This window comes from Fundulus heteroclitus, chromosome 13 (genome assembly GCF_011125445.2).
Source record: "Fundulus heteroclitus isolate FHET01 chromosome 13, MU-UCD_Fhet_4.1, whole genome shotgun sequence".
Classification (NCBI taxonomy): domain Eukaryota; kingdom Metazoa; phylum Chordata; class Actinopteri; order Cyprinodontiformes; family Fundulidae; genus Fundulus; species Fundulus heteroclitus.
Window position 1 is genome coordinate 3,473,248 of NC_046373.1, and position 21,667 is coordinate 3,494,914.

At 40.3% G+C, this 21,667-nt stretch overlaps 1 protein-coding gene across 1 annotated transcript; it reads left to right on the plus strand.

The window, feature by feature from the left end:
• Positions 1-3,900: 3,900 nt before the first annotated feature.
• On the plus strand, positions 3,901-20,508 carry LOC105934257 (voltage-dependent calcium channel gamma-4 subunit). Its single transcript, XM_012874160.3, has 4 exons — positions 3,901-4,542; positions 15,812-15,895; positions 18,176-18,316; positions 18,611-20,508. The coding sequence occupies exons 1-4, from the start codon at positions 4,320-4,322 to the stop codon at positions 19,162-19,164; spliced, it is 1,002 nt and encodes a 333-aa protein (XP_012729614.2). The 5' UTR covers positions 3,901-4,319; the 3' UTR covers positions 19,165-20,508.
• Positions 20,509-21,667: the final 1,159 nt, after the last annotated feature.

Here is a 21,667-nt window from a genome sequence, read left to right on the forward strand (position 1 = left end):
CTGATGTGATCTCCCTGATGTTAGTGCAATCAATTAATTAGCTTAATCTGGCTAATCCTCTCCATTTCCCAGGTACAGGTATAAATTGATATACATCAAATCAAACTTGCTTTTTTTTCGTTGTTTCACTTAAAGGAAAGCTTGCCCAAAATTGTATGGGGCCCAAAGAAACATTTGCTTGGTATTTATAACTGTTACAATAACTTTGAAACTGCAAGATTTTCCTTTATATGATGACAACTGGTATATGTTTTGTTTAATCTAAAATAAATTGAAATGATGGACTTCAATTTAAATTCTACTTATTTTTATCAACAGCAGATTTAAATTTTGCTGAAAGGCTGTTATAGCTGATTTCTGACCTTAGACATAGTGGCCTGGATCATTGTGACCATAAATGAACAGATGGATGCCGTACAGTTAGCCTTCTTAATGAAGGCATTATAGGTCTTGTTTTTAAAAAATGTTTACCTCTAATTAAAGCTTTATTTTACTGTTCTAAAACTAGAGATACATTTTTACAAAATGGCTTAGCTTGCATACCATTTGTAAAATTCTTAATTTTTGTGTTTTCACTTTTTTTTCCTTTCTTCTTGCTTCAAGCAAACTTTTATTTCAGACCAATTGCCACTTTCTCATCAAATTAGTCATGCGTTCTCGTAATCCCCTTTTCAAAGAATTCAAATCCGAAAGCTTTTGTCTTTACCGTACAATTTTACCAAAATTTGGACAGAACTTGGCCAAATTATTTCACAGAAAATAATACGTTGCAGCCGATAAAGCCTTTAGTTTCCAACTCAAGAGGGTTTGACACATTGGCACATACATGAATGATGTACTACCAGGCAAATTACGCAATCTCTTTCCCTGGATAGGCCAGGCTATAGCAGCCTCTGAAAACTCAAAGAAAAGATATTGCAATTAGGGCTCAGTAATGATACTAACAGTGCCATATTTGTAATGGAAGTAAAAAGAAAAAAATAGGTCATAGAAAAGGTTGGAGTTTGGCATAAGCCTAAAACCTGCATGAAAGTGGAGAACAGCATCAGAAAGAAGGAAACTGGCACATAGGAGACGTCAATTAGCAGAATAAAATGGCAGACTGCTCCAGTGATTTCTCGGGTTAAGCAGGAACAAGGATGGAAAGAAGAGACAGGGAGAGGCCAAACAGCATCTCTGAACATAATGATAGTCATAATTAAATTCATTATCTGTGTCCCCAATGCCCCCTCATTACAACAGCTACTTTGGTCAAGATGGCTTCAAAAGGCCACGTCGATTCATGGCAGCACTTTGATACATTTCTTAAATATGCAAAATTAGCCCAAGGACAATATACTTGGAAACCAACCCCATTGGGGGAAAAGCAGGGAATAAACAGCGGCCAAGATGAAGAGGAACAGCCAGGCTGAAGAACAGCTACTACCCTCTTTTTCAGAGAGACCCCTAACAGGACAGCAAATGTTAAACACAAGCCACAATTTTGAGCTCAGATAACTCAGATTCATTTGCAACATGCAACTGAGTTGCTGTTTGTGACACTACTTCTCTGAAAAGTTCAGTAAATGCTTTGACTGTTAATGTTTTTAATAAACTTCAATGGACTTTTTTTCCTCCATTGAGTATTAATAAGACCACGTTGTTTGCATTCCTTTAAGAGTCTGAAATAATTTTGGTTACCAGAGTGTATTGTAGGCTTGTAAACATTTGTTTACACATGCACACAGATTTCCTCCGTTTCTTCAAGTCCACTGTTGTCAGTAACTCCTACATCAGTAAAGGTAAAAAGCTCAGGAAACCCTTCTAGACTGCACTGGAAATGTGCCACAAGATGTGGTCTCCCTTGTTTCTTGAATTCAAATGATGCTTAAAAATGATTATCTTCCACATCCTCACAATCACTGTTATTTCTTAGATTTATTCACATCTCCATACATCGCTATTTTAATTCCTTCTCCACACCAGATGTCTTTAAATGCTAGAAAATAGTTATGGCATCCCTTTTTCATTTCATTGTTTTAACATTCACACACATTGAGTCTCTGACAAAGGCTCTGTGCTCTCTTCAATCTGTCTGACTGGACCAGGAAGTGGCTCAGAGCCTGGGGTCCCGTGGAGCCAACAGTCAAAGATGGGGGAGCATAGCAGCCAATCCCTTTTGCGTTTCGGCTCATCAAGAACTTCAGAGACCCCCGGCTGCCCGCAGCTAGGGCTAACTTGGAGGGAAAGAAGTAAGATTTCTCTAAAACCCTTCCAGATTGGACAAGATTATTTATTGTAGTCTTTATTATGTTTTTTTTGTTATCTTTACTCCTGATCTGTGTGATCTTAGTTGGAGGTTCAACCAACCGCAGAGCTGTTTGGTTAGATGCAGTGAAAAATCAAAGGTATAACTTATAGCTATAATTGATTCATTATACACATTTCAGGTTTTCATTTCTCTTAATTTTGCTGATGGTGGTTTATATTTAGAGTAAACCCTGGTTAGAAAATTGTGTAACGCCAATAAAAAAAAAGATTTATAACACATTAATGTTGGCCTAGTCAAGGTTGTGTCCCTACACTGTATTTGCAATCAGTATGTGTTTCGGGGCTCTTTTTGCAGGAATCACTGCATCAATGTGCTGTGGTATGGAGTCCATAAGGTTTTGTCTCTACTGAGAGGTTAGCAAAGCCCATGTTGCTTTAAAAGTAGCCTTTCTTGCCTGTATTGATGAGTCGGGTGTCTCAAAGCTTTCTCCTGGCATAGATTTTCTATGGTGTTTACGTCGGGGCATTTTGTTGGCCAGTCATGCACAGTGATACCCTGTTCATTTGGTAGGATTTGGTAGTTGTGGTAGTGTGGGCAGGTGGAAAGCTCATCTAAAAATTAAATCAGCATCACCGCTACGCTGAGTTAGCAATTGCTAAAACAGTTTCTGTGTCTCTCCACTCTTCCTCCGGACTCTTGATTTCCAAATGAAAAGCAAAATTTACTTTTATCTGACAAGAAGGTTCTGGGCCACTGAACAACAGACCGGTCCTTATTTCTACCGAGCCAAGGTTAGACTTCTGCGGTTCAAAAGCGGCTTATGAGGAACGTGATGGTGAGGGGTGCAGTCACCTCATGCACTGTTTTCTAGTACAGTGTTTCCTTCCCATCAACTTTCCTTTGTTATGTTTGCTTACAGCCGTCTGAACAGCTTCTTTTGTGAAAACTTTTTGTGGCTTACTTTCCTGGTAGAGAGTGTAGATGAAAACTGGACAACTGCCTAGTCAGCAGTCTTTTCTCATGACCGTGAAGGTAAAAACTAATCTTCATTGGTCTTTTTTTGAAATTCCACTTTCCGCTAAACTCATTATCGGGTTTTCATTAGCTGCAAGCCGTGATCGTCCACATTAACAGAAACAAGCTGTTGAACTAGCCTTTCTTTTCCTGTTAAAATTAATTACTGATATACATCAACTTTTTGATGGTATCCAGATTTATGTCTAGAAACATTCCTACGCAAAACCAGGCAAAGTGAACGTCTTCAAGCCTATGCTGTAGATATTGTTGCTTACATTTTTATTTATGATTTGTCTAATGTTGCACATTGTCCAGTTAAAGTTGTTTTGATGGATGCTTTAATAATAATAAAAAAGTAAAACTCGTCGCTTAAAAGCCAATTGCAAATCAGATTTTCCTTTCCCACTCTGCAGGCAGAACTGTACGCATTTTGAAAAGCTCTGTATTAGCGTTCAGGCCAATCTTATGCGTAAATTGACTGTTATATTTGTGCACATGTGTATTGTTTATCTTGCCATAAAACCCCTGATTATTCACCATTTGGAGCAACGTCTCTGTAGCTCTTCATTGTGTTAGGGTGTCTTCTCACTCATTTCCGCTCTCAGCTGGTTAAAGCGCTGGAAGGTGTGGCCTGGATGCACCATCCATTGTGCGTTTTGATGCCAAACAGTAAACTGTGCGGAGAGCGTCTCTCCATCTGATTAGTGCACATCTTGTTTTTTTATATTTTTTTAAACGCCGGCAATCCATTGATAAAACTTTACAGGATCATCAAGGGATTTTTTTATATATATTTCCACCTGTAGCTGGACTGATCGTCGCCTTCAGCGTAATATAAGAAGCTGTGCAGATCTCAGCTCTGCGCGTCTCGAACAGAACTCCGATTGAAGTTTGAGAGGGGAAAAAAAAATAAAATAAAAAAAAGGAAGAGTTAACCGAGAAAGGATCGACTCTTGGCTTGGCAACAGCGAGTCTACAACAAGCAACATGCACCTTTCGCTGCGTGCGTAAACCGCCGAGGAGGAGGATGATGCTCACATTATGAGACGCCATGGCATGGTGTGACCGAGGGGTTCAGACTTTGTTGGCCATCGCGGGGGCCTTCGTCGCTTTCAGCCTTATGACCATTGCCATCGGCACCGACTACTGGCTCTACTCCCGGGCGTACATTTGCAACGCCACCAATGCCAGCACCGACGACACCCAGATGCAAACCAAGAAGGTGAGAGGGGACCTAACGCACTCTGGACTGTGGAGGATCTGCTGCATCGAAGGTAAAAACAGAAATCTAATATAAGAGCATAAGGGTGGAAACTTTTTCTGTCTTTCTTTTCTTCTTTCTTTCTTTGCGATTTTTTTTCCGCGTTGGCTTTGAGTTTGCATGAGAAGCGCACATTGTATCTCTTGTGTTCTTTATGTGACAACACAATTGGAACTACATCTGGAAAGTTGTCTGCTCATGCAAAACAGTAATGATTAAACTAAAATAAAACAAAATGCAAAACTGCATTAGATATGACAGTCTAAAATAAAATTAAATAGTACTAGTCATAACTGACCTTATAAAAAGCATACTTTTAGTGAAAAGCCTGATTACCTAAAAAAACAACAACACAGAATGGCTATTTTCGCCGCTGTTTGTTCAGGAAAGCTTTGTCGTTTTGTTCTGCAGCTCTGCCAGGAATCCCCGAGGAGTTATGGGGCTGGGCATCTTGTGTTTGGGACAATAGGTCGATACTGTTTTGACATTTTCACATTCTTGGACTGACTAATTGGACTAAAGCCAAGTCACTGAACTCAGTCGGTTTCTACTCTACAGTAACGACCTGTTTTGTCAATCATTTCTGTTGTCTTGTGGTGCTGTCCTACGTCAAATTGTTCTGAAATCATTATTTAGTTATTTTTACTCTCAGCCCAAGTATTAGAATGCAAGCCAAGGCGCAAGTCATTCACTGGGTATTATAAAGAAGAAATACAATAGAAATAAAGCAAAAATAAATAAATAAAAACTGCCGAATGAGAAAGTAAAGAAATAAAGGTGAAATGACTGATGTTGGAAGGGAGAAATACATGAAAGGAATAGCAGTAAAACTTAGGCATCACATAAAAAGAAACTGTGAAATCCACATTTAAAAAAAAAAGAATATGACAAAGATATGATAGGAATAGTCCGGGTCGGATAGTCCGGGTCGAACAGAACACCTCTGATGTCGTCACCCTCAGCACGGGCTCCCCTCAGGGCTGCGTCCTGAGCCCCCTGCTGTTCACCCTGATGACACACGACTGCGCTCCCATAGTTCACCACCAATCACATTGTGAAGTTCGCAGACGACACAACGGTGGTGGGCCTGATCAGAGACGACAACGACCAGGACTACAGAGGGGAGGTGGAGCAGCTGGTGGGCTGGTGCAGAGACAACAGCCTGATCCTGAACGTGGAGAAGACGAAGGAGATCATCGTCGACTTCAGGAAAAACCGGCCTCACCATGCTCCACTGCTCATCAACAACTCAGCGGTGGAGGTGGTCAGCAGCACCAAGTTCCTGGGGGTGCACATCACGGACAACCTCACCTGGACTGTGAACACCACATCACTGGTGAAGAGGGCACAGAAGCGACTGTACTTTCTGCGGAGGATGAGGAGAGCCCACCTGCCCCCGCCCATCCTCACGACCTTCTACAGAAGCACCATAGAGAGTATTCTGACCAGCTGTCTCTCTGTGTGGTGTGGAGGCTGCAGTGCCTCCGACTGGAAGAACGTGAGGAGAGTGGTGAGGACAGCAGAAGGGATCATCGGGGCTCCTCTTCCCTCCATTAAAGACATTTCATCGCAGCGCTGTGTGTCTCGAGCCCGTAACATCATCAGGGACCCCTCACACCCCCACCATAGACTATTCTCCCTGCTGCCCTCTGGAAAGAGGTTCTGCAAAAGCTTTTTCCCTGCTGCAATCAGACTGTTGAACTGCTGAAGTATAAAAGTGTACCACACTAGATTCGCTGATTTGCACATTTGCACATTTGTACATTGTATCGTATCCTGCAAAATTGATGCTGCACCTTAACCGGAAACGTACTGCAAAACTGCGTACAATGCAACTGTCCACTTTTAAATCACTGCTGCACCCTACTGCATATTTGTCTACATTTGGTTTACATTGTTTACATTTCAACTGCCTACTGTTCACTGCTGCACTTTATCCGGAAGTAAATTGAAATTTATCCTGTAAGTGACTGCGATTGATCACTGCACTTTATCCTGTACTGTAATTCACTGCAAGGTATCCTGTAGAGTTACTGCAATATTTCTGAGCTGTGTGAAAACGAAATTTCGTTCTGTATGCACTCTGTGTATACAAAATGACAATAAAGAAAGTCTAAGTCTAAGTCTAAGTCTAATAAACTGATAAAGCAATTTTTGATTCTGAAAATATTGAATGAGCGGTCTCTGATAACTTGAGTGGTCCACATACCTGACAAGCAACTCTGAAATGGACTAAGGCTGAAGCCCTCAATCAGCGCCTTGCAGACCTTGGAACGAGATTTAAAAAGTTTACAAACAGCCAGTGCAGTGATTTCAAGCACTGGCTATGTGATCAATCTTACAGGTGTTGGACAGGATTCTGGCTGCAGCTTTTCGGGTGAGCTGAATCTGCCTGATTTATTTATGTTCCTATGTTTTTATTTAATAGAACCAGGCAAAGACAAAATTACAATAATCTATCTTCCTGAAAATAAGAAAACATCTCTCCTGGATGGCCAAGCTCCTCCCCTATCTCCAGGGGAGTGCCAATCAGAGGAAGCTCCTTTCAGCGGCTTGTATCCACGATCTTGTTCTTTCATTAATGGCCCGGATTTCATTATCATAGGTGAGGGGTAGGAAAGTGGACCGATCGGTAATTCGCTTTTCGGCTCCGCTCTCTCTTCACCTAAAAGGATCGGTGCAGGGAAGACATTACTGCGTCGGCTGCAATAATCCATCTGTAGATCTCCAGCTCCACCCTTCCCTCCCTCGTAAACAAGACCCCGAGATATTTAAACTCTTCCACTTGAGGGGCAGGAACTCCCTCTGAAGCTAACGATACATGGTTAACATTTTGGTTTGAGTTCTATATTTCTTGCATTCTCTGTGCTGTGCTCTTCAGCTTTACTGGGTCAAACCGAGTGGTGATCTTCCACCATTCGGTGATCTCCTTCACTCAGACAGTCTTTTATGGTCATTTTTTTCTAAACTTTTCATCAACCACAACATCACTGAGATCTTGACTGCCCATGGAATTTGCCTCAGACGGAGACAAAGTAAACAGGCAGGCACACTCATGAAGCTTCATACAGACTTAGACTTAGACAGACAAACTTTGTTTGTATGTACAGAGTGCATACAAAACGAAATTCCGTTGCATACAGCTTATGACAATTTAATAAGATTGCAATTTGAATAACATAACATTACAATATAAAGTGCAGCAGTGATAACAATGTAACAGTGCAGAAGAAGGTTCTGCAATGTTTGTAGTGCAAAAAAAATAATGGCGCAAAAAAGGCATAAATTTGAAAAGTTCAATGTTGGCCGTGCAGGGACTCTGTAAACCATTGTCTTCTATACACTTTGCTAATATCTGCTCTCTATCAAACAAAATAGACAAATTGCTGCTTGTTATCCTCAAAAACTTGCCCTCGGCTTTACCAAAACCTAGCTCAGTAAGTTCTCCCTAGACTGTGAATTAAGAAGCCTAGCTTCCATGTGGTCCTCACCTGGAGCAATTTTTTTCTTTTTTTTTTTTGGTAGACTGTAAATATTTCTCGTTTCAGAGGGAGTTCCTCTTGCTTGTTCTGGCCAGTGTTAATGTCCCGCTAAATGCCTACTCATCAAAAGTTCAAAAAACAGCTTGCTGAGCTCATAACAGACGTAAAAAAACCCCCCGCTCTGATTCTCTTGTGTTTGTTTCTGGGGATTTTAACCGTGCAAACTCTCCATGAACTTAGAATACAACCCAAGTACCTAGGAGAAAACACACTGGACCGCTACTACACAGCTATAAAAAATGCATATATCACAATCACCAGGGCTACTTGGGGACTTTCTGATCACTGTCTGTGGTTAGGACCATTAGGAAGTGGATGGAGCAGTCCAAGCACAAGTTACAGGTCTACTTTGACTACACAGACTGGAGTATGTTTAAGCTTCAGCCATGGACCTGAAAAGTTTTGCTGACTCTGTGACATTGTACATCAGTTTTTTTTTATAAGGACATGTGTGTGTCCTCAGTCAGTTTCTTGAAGCTAGGTGAGAAGTTAGCTTCTCAGTTTGGTGACCCTGCTACAGTTTGGAACGGTTTGAAAAATAACACTCTCTAAAGTCCCCTCACCCTGAGCATAATCCCCATCTAGCAGTCGACCTTAACAGTTTCTACTGCAGGTTTAAAAAGCAACCTCTAACACCTCCCACCAACTCGTTCGCATCTTACTCTGACACAAACGCTCTCCATCCACCAGCCGCTCTCCTCAGACTGCCTGCCTGGATTTAAGATTTTAGTGTCAGAAGACCAGGAAAGCTCCAGGACCTAAGGTGTCCCCCCTCATGCCTGAGAGCGTGTGCTGACCCACTGGCTCCCATCTTCCCTCAGATTTTCAACATTCTCTAGATCTCTATGAGGTTCCCTCCACCATCAAATTCTTTGCCATCATCCCGATACCACAGAGTCCTCCTCCATAAGCCCACCCAGCTCACAGTGCCGATCTCAACCCGTCAGTGGTCACCAGTTTCCTGACTGACCATCAGCAGCAGCAGTGGAGGGTGGGGGGCATCTTCGCCTGCATGAGAACAATTGTTACTGGTGTGATGCAGGAAAAGGATGAGTCTGCAAACAGACAGGAGGTAGATTGCCTCGTCTACTGGTGTGGTCAGAACCACCTGGAGCTTAACTCACTTAAGACTTTGGAAACAAGGATATACTACCGGAAAACACACCCACACTGCCTGTGCTCAGCATCCTCAACACCACTGTGTCTGTCCGGTTCCTAGAAACCACCCTTGCTAGGGAACTGACCTGGTCCTCACACATAGAAACATAGAATAAGTCCTAGCTGAGACAGTACTTCCTGCTCCGACTGGAGAAGGAAAACCTTTGACAGGAGCTGTTGGTCATCTTCTACAGTGTATCAACCCTCCAGACCACTCAGGTCTTCTGGCTCCAGCCTGCTCTGCATACCTAGAACCAGAACTAAACAAGGAGAAGCAGCATTTAGTTCCTATGCTCCACTTTTCTGGAACAAACTTCCAGAAAACTGTAAAAGTACAGAAAGCCTGAGTTCTTTTAAATCAAGATTAAAAACGCATTTTGAAATTGCCTTTGAATGTTCTAGTTAAACTGTTTTACTGTTTTTAATGTTCTTTTTTGTTTCTACATTCTATCCCTACTTGCTTTTATTCCTATATTTTAGTCATGTAAAGCACTTTGCATTGTCTCTGTACTGAATTGTGTTATATAAATAAATTTGCCTTGCCTTGCCTTGCCTTCTACACCTCCATCATTCAGTCATTTAGTCATTTTTGTGCACTACCATCACCGCATGGCTTGGCTCATCCTGAACTGCCCTCGATCCAGAACTGTCTGTTAAAACACCTTTCCAGGGACTTTGGCAAAAAAAAAAAATGTATTAGATATAAACATTTGGACAACTTTTACAATGGCAACAGTTTACATTAACAGTTTCTGCAAGCTGACGTTTTGGTTTTTAATTTTCACATGCCAGTAAAAAATGATCAGTTTGGGGGGGGTTCATATTTCATGCGTTTTGCATCCGTCACTTACTGAGAGTCGACAGTGCGGGCTGTTGAGCTCTGAAGAGGCAACACTTTCCAACACACTAATCTCAATATGCTCATGAATATAGTCATTATAGAGGGCTCAAACTTCAGGCTCAGAGTCTGTACCATTATGACTCATCCTGGAATTTCATGTGGAAAAAAAAAATAGCAATGCTATTTATGGATGTCATGTAAAGTTAATCAAAAGGCACATTCACCTCTCCTTGCCATTTGTAAGACGCTACAACAGATTTGAAATAGATTGCGGAGTGCTTTTAAATATCACTTGCTGTTTCCAACCAGCTCTTAGCAAGTGAAGGGAGGAGGGATTACACATGAAGTGGACGCTGCTGTTCTGTGGCTCTTATTGCTTAGATTATTTTCATGTCTTTCACACATGCACATTAGATACAAAAACACATCTGTGCAGACAAAAAAAAAAACCTTCAAACACTGTTTTTTGTCTGTTGTTTAGTATGTTGAAGTAGGCAACCACTTTTCAATTGGACAGCGCCCTTGTTACTAACATAAATAAACAGCCTTTCACTTTCTGCAGCAGTCTTTCTGTGTTTGCGTCAATGGACTTCCCTGGTCTGGGCAATTCAAAGCTTAACTAGTTCTATTGGGTAAAATGAGCAGCATAAATAATGGGTGAGCCTCAGGAGAAAAAAAAAATCAGGAGATGGTGTCTGACTTTTATGGGAGAAATCATGCGAACACCATGTCTTGTAGGGAGAGCTGGAGATTTGATGTATCTGAGCACTTGTGGAAAATTAGCTGTTTAGAAGCACTAAAGAAAGAGCGGCGATGTTGCACCTAAGACCTCTCACTTAAGGAGTGGACCCATCCTTTCCGAGCATGCTCAGCAGCAGTCGCAAGATATGGATGCTTTTTACCAAAACATAAAGTCTGACATCACATGGTCAAATCCAGAGGATCGGCAGATCTTCACAGTTTTGATGTGGGCGAATCTTGTGCTTTCACGGGGCGTCAGAGGTTGTGTGTGCGTTAGGCTGGTGAATGCATCAGAAAGATGTCAAAGGCGTCCTCTGAGGAGCGGCAATAGAAATGTGATTCTGGCTGGCTGGGGGGAGGTTGCTATGGTGAAGCTATGCTGAGTAATAAAAGATGAGCTCCAATCTCTCAGACAAATGGGCCCTGGGGAGACACCTCCCCCAGTGCGCTCACTCTATTTCTCTCTGCACAGTTGTTCGTTCTGCTATGATACCCCCAATTATTTCCTCATTGGCCTTCTGCGCACATCTAGATTCCTAAATCCAATCTTTTACTCTACAGGCATCCGTTTTTCCATCTTTAGGATAATACAAATAAAAGAAAATTGATCTGTTGCCAAAGCATTTTGTTGTTGTTTTTTAATCGTTCCCCATATGCTAATATATATAAACCAATTTTTATGTGAGTCCTAATATGAAAATGAGAGGTGCGCATTTTGCGAATCATAAAGTCTTGTCATGTCAGTGACATGCAGTTAAAACTAAAATAAAATAAAAATCTCACAATGCACATAAATATCACGGTCTGACATTATATTACACCAAACGTGTTTTAGGTCAGCTGGGACTTTTCTTTGTTAAATGCCAGAACAATTAGGGAAGTAAGTTTTACTTTCTTTTGTCAGAACTTTACTTGTTTTAGGATTACTATTGCTTTAAGCAATTTGGAAAATCTCAGACTGGGATTTTATTGCTCTGTAAGGCTTTGATATTTTAATTGACAACATTGTCATTTACTGGATTTACTGGCAATAATAACGTGCAAATCTAAGATCCATGTGTAGGTCCAACCTTCACAATGTGAGTTCTTTCCCCCAGACATGAATGTTTTTTAGTGTCAAAGTTTTTTTCCAACCGTAGATAAAAAGTAAAATAAATTAATTTGAAAAAAAAAAACTTGCCTAGAAGTGGGCTGAAACTGCCAAGTATTATTTTCTACAGTGAAACCAAACTGGGCTAAACGTCACTAGGAGAGGAAGAGGCCATTACTCCTGAACCAATATAAAAAGCCAGGGTAAAGTTGACAAATACACCCAGGGGACAAAGACCCACATTGTTGTAGATATGTCCTGTGGGTCCAATAACTATACAATTTAGGGTTTACTCCTGCTCTGAAGAACATGGGTGGGAGCATCATGTTGTCTTAATGTTTTGGAGAGGCCATCTCAAAGCCCTGAGCTCAGTACCTAGTAAGTTTGTGGTAAGAGCTAAAAAGCTACAACCTTTACCAAGTTTAGTCAGTTCTGTAAAATACAAAGTACCAGCAGGCTGCTGTAATAAGCCTGTGAAATGGTACCAAAATCATTAAACGAAATAGTGCCACCAAATACTAATACATTGAAACTTATGACTATGAATAAATAAATAAAATCCTCTATTCCTGTATTCTGGCAGTTAGCTAATATGACTACTTTTGGTAATACCAGTGGGGAAAAAATACAGTAACTGTCAATTCAGACTTATGCATGTAAAAATCTGATTTGAACTGTATGCGTATCATTTAGAATAGAACGGAATAGAAATATAATGTATGGTCTCTAAGTAAATTTAATAATAAAATATGGAATAAGAGAGGGGTGCCAGTGTCCATTTGACCAGAGGCAAGGAAAAGCCTGGACAGGTTGCCAGTCCATCACATGGCATCAGAGATACACACAGGACAAAGAACCATACACTCACACCTAAGAGCAATTAGGACTAAATAACGTAACAGTTGGACTGTGGGGGAAAGCCGGAGTACCCGGACCTACAAACTGTGGCACAGTGCAGGATTTAAGTTATTCAGATACAAACTAATAGATGTGCTACTAAACAGTTTATTACTGCAGATATCAGCACTTTATGAACATAAATCAGCCAAATAAAGTTTGCGTTTAGGGTGAAAAAGCTCTGTTCAATTTTTACTAAGTCAGATTTTTCCAGTTCTAACTAGCGGAAAAAAAATCCAGTGAAACAGACACTGAAGTCATCATTTCAATTCAAGAAATCAGCATTTTAAATCTCAACCCCAGCCTTAAAATCTAACTATGCCTCTTCACACATAGAGGGCTAAAGCTGCGGTAATGCACCGTTTATTTACACTGCTGCTGTCTTTTTTTAAATCTCAATACATGAGTCACACACATAATGTTGTAAATATACTGTACACTTTAAAGATATTGTGTCAAAACAATTCAGTTTTACTGGCTTTCAAGTTGGGAACTGGAAGTTGGTCACGATAAATGTAACGTCAACTCTAGATCTGGGTTCTAACTCCTGAAGCACATGAAACACAGCAAACCCATGATAATTTAAGTATGCCATTTGTGTTTTTCACCTGGAAACTCAGAATCGCCAACTTAGCAGTTTAAAAAGGAATGCAGCACAAATACATAAACATAAATGTGGAAGGTTATGTGTTGTCATTGAGCTTCCCGTGTTAATTCAAGGTGTGTGTTTGAGCCGCACATCATTTAAATGAAGCTGGGGGGGGAATTTAAAGACGAAAGCAATCTAAAACATGTCAAGGAAGTGTGTGTTTGAGACATGATAGTGGAGCGAGTGCTGTGAAAAAGACAAGATGACTGTTGAAAGAAACCGAAAGACTGAGCTCAAGATGGGGGAGCAAACAGTCTGAGCCTGTTTCATCACTTAATCCCTGAATTTCTTTAATTTCCTTTCCCTGCTGTCTCAGACGTCAACCACAAAAATGCTAATTTCACAGAAGAGTATCACATACAAAAAAAAAAAAAATAGTTCAGGGACTAAAAAGCACAACTTAATGCTACTTAGTGAGAGACGTTGCTTAACTCATTAGGTCACCGCATGTCTATCAGTATTTGTGCGATTGCATACTTTATCACGCACCAAAATGTGCTAACTATCAAAGATACCGTACCTGTGAGACCCCAAAATGCTATGTAGTCACAGGATGCGGTAAGATGAACAAGAAAAAAAAGGAAACAGCCAGTGAATGCAGCTAATCAGCCAGCCAGAGCTCACATTGATTTCAACATTTAAGCTCCAACTGAGCTCACTGGGAACCACCCTAACACTGTGTGCATCTGCTGAAAAAATGCCTTAGATTTTAGTAGAAAAAATGCTATTCTGTAATGATACGTTGAAATTAAGCAGAATTTCATCAACGGGCCACATTAGAGCTTCCAACTGTGCTAGTTTAAACGATTCTGTTAAGATAAAGGGCCCCTCCTTATTTTGAGACAATTTACCTGTTATTATAAAAGAGATTGTGTTCCTATATTAACCTAATGGGTAGTTTCTTGCAGCTGATTAGGACCTGTCTTTTATAAAGGATGCCTTGATCAGTAATACCGATCTGCCTCATTTAAGATCAGCCATTTGCTGACCCTGACCTACATACTGCATTAAAGTCGAATGCCTTGTGTGCTTAGAATCTCAGTACCTTTTGAAATTAAAGTAAAGCATGTCACATTATGCGCATCTGCAGCAGCAAATACAGTATTTCTTTCAACTGTGAGCAGTTAGGCGAAACCCAGATCTGTTTGATTCACAGCTTAAGATGATTTGGCATACCAAACAGTTGTGAACTGTTACTTATACAGTTCACAACATGTCATCTGAAGACACTTTACAAAGTCAATCAATTCAAATCATGCAGACAGATTTGTATAGTATAGTTTTCTGTATAAGGAAACCCAGCAGATTGCATCAAGTCATTCACTTGCTGCATACACTCCTCCTGGATGAGCGTGTAGCAACAGGGAACTGTATTGTGCATTGTATCTCTGACTTTGCAGCAATCCCTCATACTGAGCATGCATGTAGCGACAGTGGAGGGGAAAAAAATCCCCTTTAACAAGAAGAAACCTCCAGCAGAACCAGGCTCAGTGTGAACGGCCCAGAGTAAAATGACCACATTACTGTACTGTAGAGTTCTGGTTTATTGTTAATCACAAAAGAAAGAAGAACTATGGTGATGCATGTGATGTGGTAATAATCTGTCATGCTCGAGGTTTTCTGATTGGACAGGGATTTAATTATAATTGATTTGGAATATGGTGATTTATCAAGAGTAGCCGGCAGGGCGGCTACTCTTGGCACTGACGTTCTGGATTTGAGTTGAGTAGCCCATTTATTGTGCTGTACCTCATCTATTTAAACAGTATCTAACTTTTTTTAATCATAAAATGTATGAACGTTTGAAATGCACGGGCAATTTTCTTCTCCTAGAGGGTAAGTCTGAAAGCTAACGTGGAGTTATTTTATTTGATAGTATAAATTGCTTATAAGCCTGTTCGGTCTTCCCGTTGGTGTATCTCGGGCTAAGGTACTTGTTAAGCATTTCATACTAATGAAACCTGTGCCACTTATGCTCCGATATATTGTTGTAGGAGTAATTAATGCGCGAAAGCAGCTAACAGTAAAATAAAGGCCCAACTGTCAGAATGAAAGCAGGAAAACTGGATTCAGAGTTTTACGGCAAAGTCTTAACTGATCAATATTTATAATCCTCCTATGTTTTATTCCCTTAAATGTTTGGAGAAATGTTTTCTGAGTGGAGAGACTGGATCTTTGAATACATGGTGCCTGGTGAGGGGAGAGAGCGGAGATTCTAAGTGTTTTAGATCCTCACCAGCATGTTCTCCTGTGATTTGCGATGTGGTTGCAAGGGGAAGAGGTCATTTTTTTTTACCTGGGATGTTTTTCCTTTAATTGCTGCCATACGTGCCCATCTTAACATTGTTTTTTGGCTTTTCGCAGGTATCAACAAGGGAAGCTGCTTTTGGATCAATCACTTTCCAGAGGATAACGACTATGATACAGACAGCTCAGAGTACATCTTACGTAAGTCAGTGCAACTGCTTTATCTTCAAACACTCCAGCTTTTAATCCACTGTCTTTTTTTCCCCTCCTCTGTGAATATGGAGTATCACAAGAGTACTTAATGTGTCATGACATCTCTATCCCCCCAATAAAAGCCTGATATCATGACAGTAACTGCAGCTCTGCTATAAAATGAGACGTTGCGTGGTGAGCAACAGGCCTTGTCTAAAACAGGGCAGGCTTATCAGTGCAGAAAATCTCACCTCGTAAAAAAGATCAGTTGTGTACTTTTATTTGAAAAACATCCCATTAAATATTGAGTTCTGTTTTAGAAATTGTTCACAATTCAAATGTCTTTATCTTATCTTTGTGAAAGCACGTGACTTAGTTCACTTTAGACTACAGAGATAAACGTTGATTTACTCATTAAGCAAAATATTTATTCATAAACTTTTTTTTTTCAAGCTAAGGAAAAATCTAGGACACCTTACCCAAAGTAGCCAGTGTTGCATGTGTTGCAGTGTTGCATCCAGCATGTGATGTTGAACCTGGTCTTCCAGTCTTTCCCAGAGAATAATGTGTTTTTTTTTTATAGCATATAATGTTGGGCTTAGTCAGAGACGTTCATGTCAGTGATCAGCTGGAAGTTCCTTTGTGGGGCTCTGGCAGTACTCATTCTGTTCCTCCTTCCACACAGGAGCAGATATTGGTCCTGCTGATGGGTTAAGGTCCTCAGATGGCCCTGTCCAGCTCTCCTAGAGTTACTGCCCGTTTTCTGAAATCTCCTCCATTATGTTGAGGCTGTGCTGGGAGACACGCCATGCTATTAGAGTTGGATTGCCTGCACATCCTCTGTAGGGTCCAAGCCTCATGCTACCAGTCGTGACACTGACCCTGATCAAATGTTAAGCTACTGAAAAGCAGTTAAAACTAAACGAGGAGGGAAAAGGGTCTGTGGCTTCCATCTGCAAAAACCATTTCTGTTTTTTTGGGTTGGCTCAGCAGCTACATTTACATGGAGAAAAGTAATCAGAATAAAGGGCCGATTGGATTAAAAATATGTAATGAGCCAGTCGTAATATTGTGATCAGATTAAGCCGAATCGGAATTAAATTATATTCCGAATGAGAGGGGTGATTTATGCAGATTGATAATCCGATCGACATGCATGTAAACTCTTGTCAGTTCAAGTTATTCTGAATGTGGCAAACTGACGCGAGTGCGAATGTGTGCCCAACGTAAACGTGACGTATTTACGCGTTGTTGAGTGGTGGAAATATGTCGGGAAGCAAACTGTCCCAATACAGCCTTTCGACAATATGCTCAGTGAAGGTTTGCAGAGAAATTAACAACAGTAACGGGACAACGGCTAGATGTTTCTCCAAAAATAGAAAGAAAAAAAAATACTGGATGGAAACTGGAGGTAGGGGCTGTCAAAGAGGCTGCTGGTGTGACGGAAGAAGCTGCAGGATTTTCTCCCAAGGGCCAGTTGTGTTCTACGTGTGACTCCAGCGTCCTGTAGTCTTCATGTGTCCAGGCTAAGGTGTTAGGTTATTAAGACAAAATTATCTCACTCCACAGAAATCATCCAGGCATAACAGAAATCACACAAAATCTCGTGAAAGCATGTATTAATGGTCTGATCAAAAAAGAAAAGTTTTGCTTCTGCGCTACAGTTCATGTTGTTGCCATACCCACAGTGAGGAGCATGTGGATCTGGGATTACTTTTCTGCTGATGGAGTTAGGATTGCTCTCAAGGCTGATGACTTTATAAAAAGCTCCAAAATACAAGCTTGAGAACATCTTTAAAAGCTTAAGATAAATAAAAAAAATGATGTTTAAACTCAAGAAAACATCAAAATCTACTAAATAAGATATTCAGTGTTTTTTTGAATGGAATTAAATCTAACACAAATATTTATAGGATCACTTTTAGAGGACAGTGAACATAAAATGTCCCACAATCTGACACGTTTGAAAAATGTTGAAAAAAAAGAGGTAAAATATTGTCAAGTTAATGTATGGCATGCTGATAGTCTCCTAACAACAACAACAACATTTTGAGTTCTTAAGTTGAAGTCTACAGGATCTGGATCCCAATTAAAGGTGCAAAATATCTTGAAACAATTATAGTTTATTTTTTTTCTACATCCCCAAAACCCTGCATTTTAACAGATGCGCGTAAACTCCTGACATCCACTGTGTATGGGTCTCATACCATTATGCATGTAATAAACTAAATATGGGCCACATAATATTACAAATCACTCCTTGTCTCTGTCTTTATTTTTTCCCCACAGGCATAGTGCGTGCATCAAGCCTGTTTCCAATTCTCAGCACCGTCCTCCTGATGTTGGGGGGCTTGTGTGTCGGGGTCGCGCGTCTATACAGCAGGAAGAACAACATCCTTCTCACGTCAGGCATCCTGTTTGTGGCTGCAGGTAGGACCAGGCTGACAGCCAGCAACACATAAACACACAAACTTGGATGATACGGAATATATTCCACCTAGACATACCCTGAAAAAAGCAAGAGAACATATTTTTTTATTGGATTCTTGTAGATATCATACAGAGCATGAAAAGAGCCTGTCTTCTTTACACCCACATAGTGTTGTTACAACAGAATTTATAGACTATGTCATAATCTGAAGGCAGAGTTTCTTTCTTTTTTTTAGCTTTAACCGACTACCATCTCTCCCTCTGCTTTCCATTTGTTTTGCACCTTCTCTCCAGGCCTAAGCAACATCATTGGCATCATTGTTTACATCTCCAGCAACGCCGGGGACCCCAGTGACAAGAAAGACGAGGACAAGAAGAACCAGTACAACTACGGCTGGTCCTTTTACTTTGGCGCCCTCTCCTTCATCGTGGCTGAGTCGGTGGGTGTTCTCGCCGTCAACATATACATCGAAAAAAACAAGGAGACGCGCTTCCGAGGAAAACGAGACTTCATCAAAACCACGTCATCCTCCTCGCCATACTCCCGCATCCCGAGTTACCGCTACAGACGGAGGCGTTCGCGCTCCAGCTCGAGATCGACCGACCCGTCCCGCGAGCCTTCCCCTGTGGGGATTAAGATCAGCAGCGGCCCCGGTGGGGGAGGGATGGGGATGGGTCTGCCGATGGGGGACATATCCATGTACGCTCTCAGCAGAGACCCTTTGAAGGGTGGAGGCGGGCCTGCCGGACCGTATAGTCCTGAGAGGAACACTGGGTTTTTACAAGTGCACAACTGCTTCCAGAAAGATGTGAAAAACGGGGCGAACCGAAGGACGACGCCCGTGTGAAGGTCTGCAGCGTGTTGTTGGTTCGAGCGGTGAGCTTTATGGAGCACATGAAATGTTGTGCAGATGTCAAGAGACAACAGTTTGCCAAGTGATTGTTCAGGTTGTTGCGCTGACAGGTCATTGCTGATTTTCCAACGTGCTTCTGAGACAGAGATGGGACTATTTCCGCACCAAGAACAGAAGTAAGTTTGTTTCTGGATTTATCGATTGTGTTCAATTAGTGGTCGCAGATAGATGTAGGATTGTTTAATGAAATTGATTTTAAGATATTCTAACTGTTGTTTGAAAAGGCAACTTTTGCTTTGACGTGAAGCTTGAAGAATGTTGTGTTTGCACAGCCATTCTTTGAAGACCATTAATTCATGATGAAAGAAGTGACCTTTTCGGACTTAACTATCGTTTTGATTTGTATTCAAAGCATTGAGATATTCTTGTGTGTTTTTTCTGTTGAAATACTGTTTTGGAAATTAACCCCTTTCACTGTTGGATGTAATATTATTTGTCTCCAATAATTGGTTTGTTCAAAATAAGTGATTTGTGTGATTGTTTGCTGTCAAAGACTTATTATACTGAAGTTATTACTTAAGACAGACGGTGCTGACTTATTTTCCTAGATCTACGATTAAAATGCTTTCACTGTATGTCATGAATCTTTATCAAGCTTGAGCATAAGTCATGTGATCATTGTGTGCGTTGTATGTGTGTGAGAGTATGTGCTTGAATGTTATGTGGCTCAAATACAGTACAGCTACAAGACACTATGAATTTGTGTAAATAAATGTAAGTGGAAATACTCATACTAAAAACATGTACATTCCAATACACTGTGCAGATAATCAGTGTAAACGTTATTTACAAAGACTGCCTGTGTAATTTGCTCTCAATGTGCTCAGGGATGACACAGGGAACAAATTAGTTCCTCACTTAAGCCAGACAGACTGTTACAATTGTTATGTGTAAAAAGAAAAAACCATCAAGGAACATGGTTTTAGTGTTAACAAATGAAAAGATATTTAGGCTTTTTAAAATGGGGTTGTGGAGGGTATTTAGAGGTAACCAGTGTCTTACTTGCAGTAGAGCTAGGAGAATAAAGGTGTGGGTCTGGGGAGCTCCTTATACTATGGATACAATAGGTAGCCTGTGCACAGCAAAAGTTTTTTCTTTGTTTGTTTGGTTTTTCAAAGAAGATTATGCCAAATAAAAAAACAACACTCATTTAAGTTAGGAAGATATAGAAGGACATCTGTTTTAGACATAGTTTTCGTATGAATCAATTCAATTTCAAGTCAATTCAGTTTTATTTGTATAGCACCAATTCTCAACACGTCATCTCAGGGCACTTTAAAAAGTCAAATTCAATCAAATCATACAGACTGATTGGTCAAATATTTTCCTAAGGAAACCCATCAGATTGCATTGAGTCTTGATAAGTAGCATTCACTCCTCCTGAAAGAGCGTAGAGCCACAGTGGACAGTCGTTTGCATTGTTGATGGCTTTGCAGCAATCCCTCATACTGAGCATGCATGTAGCAATGGTGTAGCGAATCATCTGGTATTTATAATTGCTTTCAACAGCTTTAAAAATCTGTAGCTTCACGTAATATCTAACAATGCAACAAATTTAAACACAAACTTCTGTATTGTCAGTTTTTTGTGTAAATTTAAGTTGAATGGTATTAATTTAGACGTGATGGAGGTGAAAGAATGTTTGAAAGATTTTATTGAGACTTGCAACAACAATATTTACCGTCTAATTCAAAACTTTTTAAATTTTAGGCGACTGGTGTGTTTTTTTTAGCATTCTTCACTGTGTTGTTGATGATTAGCAATAGTAACAAATGATAACTAGTATCATCACCTAAAATATCCATGTACACCTTGAAATCTAAAACTGATGTATTGATTTCTAAGGTTCTAATGACTAAAATTACATGAGACAGAATTAGTTATTTAATTTTTCCTTTAGTTATTTGCCTTCTACTCATTTTAATGTGTTTTTTTGTTATATTTTTCATGCAGTGAAAAACAATTGTCAGAAATTATGTATTATAGACAATATAGACAATTTTCTAACACTTAAGAGCCTTTTTAACACTGTGTTAAAGGAGCTATAAGTAAAATGTTTAATGTAAAATCAACCTAAATCATTCTCATTTGTCACCTAGGATTAAAGGAACATTCCCTCTAAACAATCGATCCTCTCCATCAACAATGTCTTAGTCACGTTTTTCTCCTTTCAAACCTAGAGATACGGTCCGGAACTAGTTCGGTACAGAGTGTAGTCCGTGTTTACATCCTGGTTCCTCAGCCAATCATACGAGAGTTCCCAGGATTTGCAAGAAAGAGCAGAGCTTTTGGTATTTTATCTTGGCAAAAGACCTGCAGCCTGCTAATACGGAAGCCAGTAAGAGCAGAGGACCAGAAGTAGAACAAAATACAACATCATAGACCCGTCCTGTGTATGTAAAAATTCACACCAGCAAAACACCGTTTAAAAATGGCA